This window comes from Marmota flaviventris, chromosome 14 (genome assembly GCF_047511675.1).
Source record: "Marmota flaviventris isolate mMarFla1 chromosome 14, mMarFla1.hap1, whole genome shotgun sequence".
NCBI lineage: Eukaryota > Metazoa > Chordata > Mammalia > Rodentia > Sciuridae > Marmota > Marmota flaviventris.
In genome coordinates this window covers 24,759,425-24,773,055 of record NC_092511.1, presented here as the reverse complement: position 1 = coordinate 24,773,055, position 13,631 = coordinate 24,759,425, and the positions used below count along the sequence as shown (strand labels likewise).

The 13,631-nt window shown below is 35.0% G+C and overlaps 2 protein-coding genes across 9 annotated transcripts in view; one reads left to right on the top strand and one right to left on the bottom strand.

Moving 5' to 3' along the window:
- Nlrc4 (NLR family CARD domain containing 4) overlaps window positions 1-1,873 on the top strand; it is a 39,772-nt gene extending 37,899 nt beyond the window's left edge. For all 4 annotated transcript variants that reach the window (XM_027933348.2, XM_027933349.2, XM_027933346.2 and 1 more), the window contains one exon: window positions 1,560-1,873. In XM_027933348.2, coding sequence (XP_027789149.2) covers window positions 1,560-1,852 — 293 coding nt within the window. In that variant the 3' untranslated portion in view covers window positions 1,853-1,873. The remainder of the gene's footprint in view (window positions 1-1,559) is intronic.
- A 2,391-nt stretch (window positions 1,874-4,264) lies between these two features.
- Slc30a6 (solute carrier family 30 member 6) overlaps window positions 4,265-13,631 on the bottom strand; it is a 43,952-nt gene continuing 34,585 nt past the window's right edge. For 4 of the 5 annotated variants that reach the window (XM_027933351.3, XM_071601467.1, XM_027933352.3 and 1 more), the window contains 3 exons: window positions 13,039-13,086; window positions 11,569-11,637; window positions 4,265-5,722 (listed from right to left, as the gene is read on the bottom strand). In XM_027933351.3, the coding sequence (XP_027789152.2) occupies window positions 5,222-5,722; window positions 11,569-11,637; window positions 13,039-13,086 (618 nt within the window). In that variant the 3' untranslated portion in view covers window positions 4,265-5,221. The remainder of the gene's footprint in view (window positions 5,723-11,568; window positions 11,638-13,038; window positions 13,087-13,631) is intronic. The other variant, XM_071601466.1, reaches the window with a different exon arrangement.

Here is a 13,631-nt window from a genome sequence, read left to right as displayed (position 1 = left end):
CCAGGAAATACCTTTCCTATTTGTAATCCAAACTGAACCTTGCACACTCATTTTTGTAAGATTGTAATGTTATCTAATAACATGCATCCTCTCAAGCAATGTAAGTTTAATACATAACCTCTGTGCTCAAAGCAGGATGAGGTACAGAACTAAGATAGGCTGGAACAAGCAGAGTAATGTGGATTGACAGACCAAGCATACAAATCTTCTGCAATTTGTGTTGATAGTCCAGACTATAAACATAACAAAGAATAGAGCTTCCTTGTTCAGTGTGCCAGACTTTCCAACCTACACATCAGAAGGAACTTAGTCTCCCAGAAAAGGACATGAAAGACGTAGGGGTAACACTGTACACGACCTAAGGCACACAATTCATAAAGGGTTTCTATGAACTCCTGATGTTTTTTTATGTTGGTCAATTTGCATGGTGGAATATGACCTGAAAGACAGCATTTAAACTGGTAATATAGGAATAAAGCATAAACACTAAAAAAGCCTGCTGATCTCTATGTATTAGCAGGACAAGATTTCTTCCTTCCTAGTATAGGAAGTACTTTCCGGTGCCCTATTATGCAAGGAATGGAGGAATTTCCTGAAGAGGCCAGAGAAGGTAAAAAACCAATAAAAGCACCCATCTTTAGATGATGAAGGAAGCTCATGATTACTCAGATTTACAATTAGGAACACTGCATGCCCAAAGATAACAATAGTTAGATGTTTACTTCACCAAAGAAAAAATGACCTACTATTGCCTAACTGACTCCGGTGTCAAAATTAAGTCCTGAATATTTAATAGAATCTCAAACTTCAAAATATAAGCCAAGTTCCATTTCCTGGAAAAGTCAGGAAAAGGGAAAAATATATGATTCATTTATATTTGTTTACTACTTAAAAATTCTCATTTACACTTTAGGAAAGATAAAATTTGTAGATATAATGGGATATATTCACAATCTATCTATAGAATTCTAATTTTTTTCTGAAGCACAGCTGTGTTAGTTACCTTTTTGTCCTTGTGACCAAAATACACATCAAGAACAACTTAGAGGAGGAAGTTTATTTTGGCTCTTGTTTCAGAGGTGCATGGTCAGCTTACTCCATTGCTCCCAGCCTGAGGTGAGACAGAACATCATGGCAGAAGGGTGTGGCCGAGAAAAGTTACGCAGCTCAGCGCAGCTGGGAAGTAGAGCGCAACAGGGACAGATACCTTGGGGTATCCCCAAGATCATACCCCAGTGACCTTCATCTGCCAGCCATGCTCCACCTGCCCTCCCAGTAGTCCATTCAGATTATTAGTTCATCAGACGAACTGATCCATCAGTGAGGTCAGAGCCCTCACAATCCAATCTTCTCAACTCTGAACACTGCTGCATTGCCTAACACGTGCTTTGGGGGATGTTCCAGATCCAAACCATAACAACCCTGGTACAATCATAGTCACTTCAAAATGGAAAACTTATATGTATTTTTGTGTATACAGAAAAAAATATATATATACACACATATATCTTTTTAAAAATCAGGTTTCTTTCAATTAACATATTTATTTCTTTACCCAGGTGCTTTTTTTGAAAAGACGACTCTGAAAAACTTCCAGCAGTTGGATTTGGCAGGAAATTGTGTGAGCAGTGATGGATGGCTTGCCTTCATGAGTGTATTTGAGAATCTTAAGCAATTAGTATTTTTTGACTTCAGTACTGAAGGATTTTTACCAGATGCAGCATTAGTCAGAAAACTTAGCCATGTGTTATCCAAGTTAACTTTTTTGCAAGAAGCTAGGCTTATTGGATGGCAATTTGATGATGATGATGTCAGTGTTATTAAAGGTGCTTTTAAACTAGTAATTGCTTAAATAAAGGGTACCCTAAGCCAATGAGCATTTTAGATCCTTTATTTTCAGCTTGATGGTTTAAAAATCTTGCAAAAGGAGCCAAAGACGATGAGGAAGTGGAAGGGAATTTAATTTGTAACATGTAAGTTTTGTGTCTCATCCCTCCAACTGGTATTATCAGCAACTTGAAGAAATCTTGTTCATATTTGGGTTACTCTCAGCCCCAGGAATACTGGGTCACAAAAATTGATATATTGTGTGCATATTTATTTAGTACAGTGCTGGGTATGTAAGAAACTCAACAAATTTTGCCAAATATGATATTTAAATTATCGATAAATATCTCTTAAATAAACAAACCAAAATTATCTAAAACTTCATATATGCTCTTTAATTCAAACAATATAAATCAAACAACGTGGAATGTAACTTTCTCATTTAGAAGCAGATCAGACTCCCAAAAAAGAGCAGCGTTTTTGAGTCAAACAAAAACTGGTAATTTACAAGCAGCTAAATCAGAGGCTTGAAATTAGGTCTTCTCCCAGTAACTGGTATATTCATTGTATGTAATTCCAACTGTGATTTCAAAAACTAAGAAAGGAAAAATGTATCTCATTCTTTTGTACCCCACAGAAGCAAAGAATACCCTGCCCTAATTTTTTTCTACCTCCCCCACAAAGAAAAAAGTCTAAGAAAAATCTTTCTAATCTACAGATTTAAGTCAAGGCAAATCTGAAAAACAAAATGTAAGTGGTATTAGCCTGTGATTCACCTTTCGTTTTCATGGCACCTCAAATTAATGGCTTGGGTGTTGGTGTAGGCAACACTTGGCCTGTGTGTTGAGGTAGTCACTAGACAGAAATTCTGGGCACAAAATTTGTTTAGTAATTGGGCACATATTCTGCAGATTTAGTCATAAAGTTTTTGAGGTGTTATTTTACAAATAAACAAATTCACTGCTCTCCCTAATTTTACAAATAAGAAAGCTCAGAGAAGTTAAATGACTAACTTGACCCTAGTTACAAACTATTGACATAGCATCTTGCCTCCTAGCTAGTGTTTTCCATAATACATTGATTTTTAAAAACAGGGTTAATCACACTCCATTGAGCTTGATTACAAACATGGGCCAAGCACTGAAATGATTTTTCCTTCTTTGTCTAGCTTCCAGTGGTTCTGTGATAGGATTTACCAGTAAGGCTGCTCTACACAGGCCTGAGCTGGTCATGTTTCTTGGAGCTTGGCAACTAAGACGTCACTTCTAATAACACACAGGCCAACATCACCTGCAACACTTGGCATTACTGATTTTCAGCAAGAGGGGCCAGTTCCTTCACAACCCACAGGTCACTGAGTGTCCTTTCTCAAGTAGTACAGGTATTAAAGCACCTTTGATGGGATAGCTGTGCAGGTGTTGCCTCTGAACGAGTGTTGAGGAAGCACGCCTAGAACCTCACACAGAGCTGTGGTTGGTAACCGAACACTTTTTAAAATCCCATGGGGATGGAGAAGACATGTATGGGGTGGTAGCACATACTTTTTGTTTTGCAGTGGTAGGGATCGAACCCAGGGCCTGTGCATGCTAGGCAAGCACTCAACTACCGAGCTACATCCCCAAGTCCCAGCAAATACCTCTTAATTATCACTCAGCACATGGCAGTACTTCAGATTTCATGTTATGACCCCAATTCACAGTTAGATGAGGTCAGTGGAAGAAAAATCACCCAGTAACAGGAGACCAATAGGCGTAGAAATAGTTGGAGAACATCCGAAAAAGGACAGGAAAAGGTTGCCTCATGACATTTTACAAGCTTTCATTTACTCCAGTAGTCAAGGTAGCCTGGGATCTTTTTCTTCATTGGGTCAAGTGGCCAAACAGGGTTGCAGATGTCAAAGACAATGAATCACTCTTCACTAAGCAAAAGGTATTTAGAACATGCTGACTTATTACCACAAATGACTACAATTCTGCTTGACAGAGATGGTTTCTTGAATGTCTGCGATTCCACTGTAAAGAAAGGATTTTGAAGTGTTGTCCTTACTTAAAAGAGAATAAGTTGACTGAAGAAATTGTTGCAAATTCTACTAAAACAAAATTCTTGTCTATATAGCTGGTTGATATCTGGGAAAGTTATAAATCTCCAGCTCCGGATTCCAGAAAAACTTTAATCTATTCTCAAAATGCTTTTTCAAAACCACAATTATAGAACACATAATAAAACAAAACAAAAAGAAGCCTTGCAGGTAATGTGTGAGTGCTACTTGTTATACTTTTTGAAAGAAATACTGGCCACATTGGAAAGTCTTTAAAATCTGCATTTGGAAAATAACCAAAAAAAATTATATAATCTATATGATTTTCACACTGTTCATCACAGTTAACAATTCACTATCTTTAACAAAGTAAAACAAAAAAAGCCAGAAACTGCTCACTGCAGACTTGACAATACTGTATTCTATAATCGAAGTTCCATTATACTTCTACAAAATGATATAATATATAGTCAAATTCCTTAGGCAAATTTGAAAAGATATCAAATTCCATATGATGTCTGGAATTCCAAATATTTGGAGTAACATGTTTGACATATTTTGTTAATAAAATGAGAAATTTAAAAGTTAACCAATTAAAATTTGTTAGAGATAAATATTATGTCAGTATTTGATTAAATATAATATAGAAACCTGTGATTCTTTCACTGCATTTCACCAAAGGTTTGATATTCACTGAACCAATTAAAACACTGGGCACTATGGATTATTTACAAATGTGTTAAAACTTATAAATGATGAGAAAAACTTTTAAGAAAACTCTGGATTCAAAAATTTAAATTGTGCTACATAGTAGAACGTATCCCAAAATTTCTGATAAAAATTTTTGCTTACTTTATAAGATATAATTCAGGAAGACCTCAAAGAAAAAATGTAGCAAGTAAGTTTGGAAAAGCTATAAAAGAGCCTTTTACTTTTCAAATGGCATTTTTGTCCTTTCCTAAAATGTATATTATTTAAGAAGCATGTTTATAAATTTCACTAAAGAAAATATTGTCTTCTTAGTAAAGTGACAGATCCACTCCATGAAGTGGCTCTCTTAATAAAAGTAGGGTCGTATCACATTGCAGTCAGCTACAAAACCAAGGATAGCAAAATTCAAATTTAGAGAAACACGCTTTCTAAAGGAAGTCTATTTAAAGACTATAACATTTACAAGGATCTCACTGCCACAAAACATTTTACAAAAATATAGTTTATAGGTTTCATGAAATGTGAACAAGCCTACTATTCTCTAACATTTCGTGTAAATGATTGAACAGTCAATGCAAAGTTGAATTACTAAATATATTGGAAGCCTAGGAGTCAATATTCTTCATAAAAATAAGTTAGAGTACATCATGGTCTTGGTTGTCCAATTCTATTGTTATTTCCATATCTACTTGGTATATTTGTAAAACCAGTCCTGAATCCTTGGGTGGCTCCCATTCCTGGAACTCCAAGTCCTTGATTAAGCATACTGCTATAGGGTGTGTGTCCATGATTAAGACCCAAACCATAGGGCCTTGTTTGTGTGTTTAGAAGAATAACAGGGCTCACATTTTTTCCAGGGGTATTAAACGAAAATTCTGGAGGTGGACTACTATGTTTAGCTGGAGTTGATGTGACAGGGTTCGAATCATCAGTACTCTTTAAAAGAGGCATTGGAATTATGTGATGGTCTGAAAAGTTTAGGACACTGGCTGCAACAGGCCCAGACAGTAAGGCTGGCCTGATCCAATCATCCTTGAAAATTTGAACAGTCAGAGTAGATACAAGAGTATACAGCCTGTTGGTGACATGAGCAAGAACCATTTGTTCATTTGCATCTCGTCGAATTCTTACATGCACTGATCCAGCCTAAAAGGGGCAAAATCATAAGAGAACACTTAGAATTATATTACTGAAAATTCCATTAGAAATAAACAATTTACTTATGATTTGGTCAGTTCTTAGAAAATTCTTTAAAATAAGAGAAAGCATAATGTCTTGCTATTTCTGGAAGACTACTTACTGATAATTATTAATGTAAAAGTTGAAGAAATAATTTCTGACTATTTAAAATATAAAAAATTCAGTTAAGACAAAGATAGGTATAAGTTAAAACACATGGCAGAAAAAAATAAAGTATATGAAAACATGGTAGATGGGAACAATAGGTAAGTATTAATTCCAACTGGAGAAGACTTCGAAAGAAGACTGCATTTGACCTAGGACCGATGATTAAATGGAATTTCAAAAAGTGGAGAAAGGAATTTGGTGCTGAGGAAAGAGCAATTAAAATACATGGCATACCTATTAAGAATAAGCAATATTGTAATTTATACTAATATATAAAGAAGTACAAACATTTTGAGGGGCAGAAGAAGGAACGATAAGAAGAAAGAGAAGGGGCTGGGGCTGCAGCTCAGTGGCAGAGCACTTGTTTAGCATGTGAGGCAATGGGTTCAATCCTTAGCATCACATAAAAATAAACAAATAAGATAAAGGCATTCTGTCCATCTACAAATATAAAACATTTTTAAAAAAGAAAAGAAGAAAAGAGAAGGAGGGGGGAAGATATGTAGGTAATACATTAAAAAGTTAGGCTAATACATGGCTCTAAAAATGATAAAGAAGTTCTGATTTAATAGCATTCAAATAGAAGTGAAATAATCTGAGTTTGGAAAAAATGCAGGTATGGACGACTGGTAACCAGGTAGGAAATGAGTGCAACAGTCTAGGTTTGAAATGAGGAGAGCTGAGCTACAACAAAAATAGTGGGATCAGAGAGGAACAGATGGATTAGTCACACTCCAGAGGTAGAAGTGAGAAGACCTGATACCACCTGGTACTAATAGATGAAGGAGATGGACTCATCTGAGATGATCTCAAGGTTTCTATCCTAGATACTAGAAGGATAGAGAGCCATAGGCATTACATTTATTAACCTGAAAAGGTGTTTATTACGCATTATATTTTTCAAGTAAATAATAAAATGTAGGTATAACAATGATCCTATTTTGGTTAAAACAGACAAACAGAAAAATATCAAGAAAAGCAATTATCTCTATATGGCAAATTTATTAAGGATTTTTATTCTTTGTGACTTACAAGTTACAAGTTTTTAGTTTTCTAATAGCTATTATTTGCCAAATAAAAATATGTAATGAATAAAATTAAATAAAATGTCCAGCAAACATGCTTTGTTGATTTGTAGATAAAGTAAGCTTTAAAGTAATTTTTAAAGTTATTACAAAACATAAACTGTACATAAATGAGCATCTAATTACAATGTGTGTGAATCTATGACTTGAAACATTAATTATAGAATACTAATACAAAAGCTATTGTCAATCATAACATAAAAAAAAACCCTTATATTCCTTTAACATGACTTGTAGTTAATTACTTTTAGGTAAGACAGGCCATGTATATAAATCAAGTCATCTTTGGGCTGGGGTTGTGGCTCAGCAGTACAGCACTCACCTCACATGTGCGAGACCCTGGGTTCAATCCTCAATACCACATAAAATAAATAAGTGAAATAAAGATATTGTGTACAACTACAACTAAAAAATAAATATTAAATAAATAAATCAAGTCATCTTTAATTCTCTCTTTTCTTTGACACTATCATTTTGTGGTTTGACATGGAATGCAAAGTAATCAAAACAAATGAAAAACCATTCCAGGATATGAGCTTGAACAGTTTCCTATGAGTTTGTTACATGTGTTAATCTAAGGTTTTTGTTACATACATTTTAGGCAGCTTAAAAGCCTGTTAATTTCCGGGGTCTTACTGAGGGACTATGTAGGTAGGTATGGTTTCTAGATAATAAAATTCTGAATAGTTTAGATGACTATATTCTTTGTGTTCATAAGCCATCCAGCTTAAGAAACATTTGTCTACTTATTTATTAATATGGTCAGTATAATTAAAAGAATGGTTAAAAATGAGCTGCAGAACTGGAGGAATATAAGTTGGTAGAAGGCATTTTGCACCAAAACACAAAAAAAGTTATTATTTTCTTACAAAAATCACTTCTAAAAATTAATCTTAAGGAATAATAACAGATATGTGTAAAGATCATTCCACCAAATGTTCATCCCATCCTGTTTAGGAAAAAATAGAAAACCATCTAAATGTCCATTTGGGGATTGATATAATAAAATATGGCATATGTATATAATGTAAAACTGCAACTACTAAAAATTATGTTGGGATTCTTGGAAGATGGCAGTGGTTTTTGAAATCCCCAAATATCCTTGCAAAAATAGAAAAGCTAAGACAACAAAACTGAAAATCTATGAACAACATCGACCAAAACAACTTAAGGGCTGGGAGCTAGGGTTGTAGCTTAGTGGTTGAGTGCTTGCCTTGCATGCATGAGGCACTGGGTTTGATCCTCGGTGCCACTAAATAAATAAATAAATAAATAAGATATTGTGTCCATCACAACTAAAAAAAAATGTTTAAAAAAATAAACAAAAATTTAAGGGCTGTGGTTGGCTTGGCAGTAAAAGCATTGCCTAGCATGTGTGAGGCACTGAGTCTGATCCTCTGCACCATAAAAAACAAACAAATAAATAAATAAATAAATGTGTTTGTGTCCATTTACAACTAAAAAGAAAACAAAAGCAAAACCAAAAAAACTACCAAACTTAATAACATTGGTACTCCTATGAAGTTACAAATATAAGCGGTAAAACCTGCAAGACATCAGAATCTGTGCAGGAGGAACAAAAGGAACTAACAGGACACCTGACTGATCTAAAAACCCAGAAGCAGCTAAATGGCACTTAACAGAAATCTAGGACAGTCAATCTGAGAAAGGTAGCTGAAACCAGGAGAGGCTTCACACATCTCAATCCTGGGTGAGTTCACTGGCTCTGCCATAGTCTGAAGAGCTGTAGGAGCCTGAGCCCCGCGAGCTCTCAAGTAGCCAGGCAAAGCTCCCTTCTAGGACAAAGCCCAACAATAAGTAGAAACAACTGGGAAGAGAATCCAATTGAGTAGCCCAGCAGAGACAAAGGATAAAGGAGATTCAGATGTAGAATAGTTAGGAGGAAAAAACTCAACAAAACAAAAACGTTCACTTTATAAAAATCATCAAAAAAGGGAGCTCAAACCCATGATTTTATATGAACTATTTTAAACCAGTCCTAATTATAAAACACAGGAAAGCTAATTTCCCATAAAAATGGACAACAGAAAAGAATCAAGGTCAAAAATCACATAAAATTACTATAAGAAAAAAATGTAAAAGAGATTATAAAAGATGATCAGAAAGACATAAGTATGAGGGCTAGGGTTGCGACTCAGTGGTAGAGTGCTTGCCTAGTATGTGTGAGGCACTGGGTTCAATCCTCAGCACAACATGAAAAATAAATAAAATGAAGTGTGTATGTGTGTGTGTGTATATATAAAATACATAACTATAAATGAGGTAAAAACTATTACCTGCTTTTTAAAAATAAGTCAAAAGGCATGAAACAAGAACATGAATCAGAATTACAAAAATGTGGAAATGAGATGACAACTAAAATACAAGGAAAAACAAAATCACTCCAGAAATGAAGATTATACTAGAAGAAATGAAAAAACAAGTAAGTATACCTTAAGAAAAAAAAGTCAAAAAGAAGAAAAATTTTTTAAATTGAAAAAAAATTAAAATATGATAAGGATTTTGGAGAAAATAACATATGAAAGAAAGGCAAAGCCCCAACAAGCATAGAACAGGAATTCTGGAAGAAGGAAACCAAAGCAAGAAAACAGAACACATATTAAGAACTATACTTAAAGAAAATATTGTTTAAAATTATTTTTGAAATAGCATTCATCAGAGGATACACTATACCTGATGAATGAGCAATACCAAGATCGATCTATCTATCTATCTACCTTCCTACCTACTGATCGATCGATCTATCTATCTATCTATCTATCTATCTATCTATCTATCTATCTATCTATCTATCTATGTATTTTAGTTTTGAGGATGGAACCTAGGCATGTTAAGCACAAGCTCTACCACTGAGCAATACTCCTAGACCCTTTAAAGAAAAAAAGCTGGGGGGCATCCAGGCAAAAAGATAGTTACCTATACAAGGAAAAACAATAAGACTGTCATTTGGATTTGTCCAGCAGTGCTTTATTCCAGAGATAGATGAGGTAATGTATTTAAGAAACTCAAGAAAACAAACTGCACTAGTGATTTTATATCCAACCAACTGATTTTCAAGTATAGTGTCTACAAACTTTTCAACATTTAAAAATATTGCTCTCATTAGCCCTTTCTGAAGAGTTTATCAGAGAATAAGTTTTAGATATCTGAAATGACTAGAGAGGGGAAGAGTGGGTAGAGGCAGAGGTGACGCAGCTATTTTTCCACTGAGTGCATAAATCTGACACTAAAGATTTCAAATTTGGTTGATAATCTGAATTGTTGGACCAGCTCTGATCTGCCCACTTCTGGAATTTATGTCATGTTAGAAAAATAAAATCCACTTTGCTTTTTTAAAAATTATACTGTAGAAGAGTATTTAATGACATAGAAAACTTTATGATATAATAAGTAGGCTGAAGGAAATCTGTACCCCCTCCTACTGTCTCCCCACATTATAAGGAAAAGCCTGGGTAAGAATTTTAGCTGTTTTGCTCCAATACTAAATCCCAATCTCCTAAATATTGGCTGGCAGCACAAAGTTTGTGGATGTAAATAACCAGGTTTCAGGGTTTTAAAGATACCTTTAAAAAAAATTTTTTTTTGTAGTTGGACACAATAACTTAATTTTATTTATTTATTTATTTTATATGGTGCTGAGGATTGAACCCGGGGCCTTGCACGTGTGAGGCGAGTGCTCTACTGCTGAGCCACAACTCCAGCCCCTTAAAGATACCTTAATAAAAATCCTACCAAAAAAATAGTGAAAAGGGCAAATTATAAAATAGAATGGTCTCATTTTCTAAGGAGAACCAGTTTAACTATAAACACCAAAATTTCAACAGCAGTTTTCTCTACATAATAGGGTGATTTAAATTTTAGGGGGAGGATATGTTTTTGTATTTTTCTTGTCATCCTGACACAGGAATGAAACCATGCCATAATAAAATTTCTCTGGTATTGAGGTCCAAACTGGATTAGAAAATATGGAATTTTAGCTGGGCATAGTGGTGCCTGCTGTTATCTCAGCTACTTGGGAGGCTGAGACAGGTAGATTCCAAGTTCAAGGCCAGCCTGAACCACTTATTGAGATCCTGTCTCAAAAAAAAAAAAAAGTCGTTGAGGGTCGGGTAGGGTGGTGACTGGAGATGTAGCTCAGTGATTGAGGGGTTGAGCCCAGGTTCAAAAAGACAAAAGGAAGTATGGACTTTTATGTTGAAGCAAGTTGTGTTACTGCAACTCTTTAACATGCTCAGCAAAATCTACAGAATTAGAACTATGGTTAAAAAGACATAATTGTCTTTTTCACTTTTGCAACATTCTCATATTAAGGAAACACTGACTATGGACTTGTCTTTTCTGGACAGTCCAGTATTAAGATCAGCAGTAGTTTGAAAAAATTAATTAATTAATTAATCTCAGGTAGGTAACTGAATCCAAATTTGATTTGAAATGGAAATCAAAAGCCCTACAAAAATTCTAAAAAAAAACCCTTTTTCAGTTTTAGAAATTAAAAACTATGTTTTAAATTTTATTTTAAGTAATAAGTAGAAAACATACCAATGAGCCAAATCCTAGGGTCCAAAAATGTTCATTTCGGACTTCTAAAACTCCATCCAAGGTAGAAACCTAATCAAAAACAGAAATAGGTTATGAGAGTTATCTGCATTTGACATATGAAACACATTTCAGTCGCATTATGGACGTAATTTAAGCTTAGAATATTATGGTGAGCCCTGCACAAGGACACTCAGCCAAGAGAAGTACTAGGCCACCCAAGACACTTTTTTTTTTTTTTGCACCAGGAATTGAACCCAGGGACACTTAACCACTGAGCCATATTCCAAGCTCTTTTTTATATTTGATTTTGAGAATATAATTTTCTCACTAAGCTGCTTAGGGCCTCACTAAGTTATTGAGGCTGGCTTTGAACTCACAACCCTCCTGCTTAGCCTCCCAAGTTACTGGGATCACAGGCATGCACCACTGTACCCAGTAAGACACCATTCTTTTTTTTTGGTACAGGGGATTGAACTCAGCGGCACCCAACCACTGAGCCACATCCCCAGTCCAATTTTGTATTTTATTTAAAGACAGGGTTTCATTGAGTTGCTTAGCATCTCACTTTTGCTGAGGCTGGCTTTGAACTCACGATCTTCTGCCTCAGCCTCCGGAGCCGCTGAGATTACAGGTGTACGCCACCTCGCCCGGCAAGATAAACATTCTTGATTGCATAGTACTGCCCCAATCCTTCTAGAGTCAAATCATGACTACTAAGTCTTACTCTCCCCTCACTTCAATAGCATATGCTTCTTTTAATTATACCTACATGGCACATATTTATATTTAGCAGTTGTGTATTAGTTTTTTTTTTTATCTTCTCAATCATTCCTTCCCTGGATTTCCTTATAACAAATCTCCGTACAACACAAAATATTATTTGAATGTGGGCTGTCAGGAAATTCCAAGGCCAGACATAAAATGTGTGGCTTATAAGTACAGTAGCACAGAAGGCATATCCAGTGTCAATTTCACAAGCTGAGACATGTGGACAGCTATGTTGGAAGAAGTGACCTTTGTGATACCAACAACCAGGAGTTTGAATAGTACCAAGATAATTCACCTATCTTATGTCTTTATTAGGAAGCAGGCTGAAATTTATAACAATAAAAAGTCTAAAGTCTAGATCAAGATGTCAGGTGAAGTAATTAACAGGTAAAAGTAGACTCTGTGTTTACAAAATTCTAGATTTGAATACAGAGTCAGAAAAAAATCACAGCATTTATAAAATTAATCAGGTGGTCTTTAGATCATTACCTTCCACACTTATTTAAAGTGAATTTGTCTTCCATACTGAGCAACTCCTCAATTTATTTTCCATTTTTGCTACTATGTTCTGACTCTGTTACTACAAAGAACATAAACTCTCCTAGAGTAAGATTTAGGTAGGTTTCAATAAAATATTGTATGTACCCACCCTTTCAATTCCTAACATAAATTAAAATGATTTTATTTATCATTCCATCTTACCTCTCTGATAAGTTTATCCAACTGACCAATAACATGGGGTGGTGTTGTCTGGGGGAAAAAATAAAATATGAATAGCCTATGGAGAAAAATAATTTTGTAACCATGGTCCTGAAATCCCTCCAAATGGATTTTTTTAAACTTAATTAGCATATCCATCACCTCATAGCTTTTTTTTTAAATCTTATTTTGATATCTTTATTTATTTATTTTTATGTGGTGCTGAGGATGGAACACCAGTGCCTCACACATGCTAGGCAAGCGCTCTTCCACTGAACTACAGCCCCAGCCCCCTCCATATGAATTTTAAACCCATCTTTGGTTTTCACATGTGCCCTATCGTGATTTAGAAAAGTAAGGTTTCAACTGGCTCACTAATAGAACAACATCACTAATTGGTCCATACTCATAATGTTATCTCACAAAGAAGAGAAGCTGCTACTGCTAGAACCAAATAAAGCTCAAAGAACCAACCAAGCAATAAAAAGTCTTCAAGAAATGGTTTGAAAAGTAACATTTTGTAAGTGCATATAGGACTCTGCAATTCTTCTTCATCTTTTTTTTTTTTTTTTTTGGCACTGGGAATTGAACCCAAG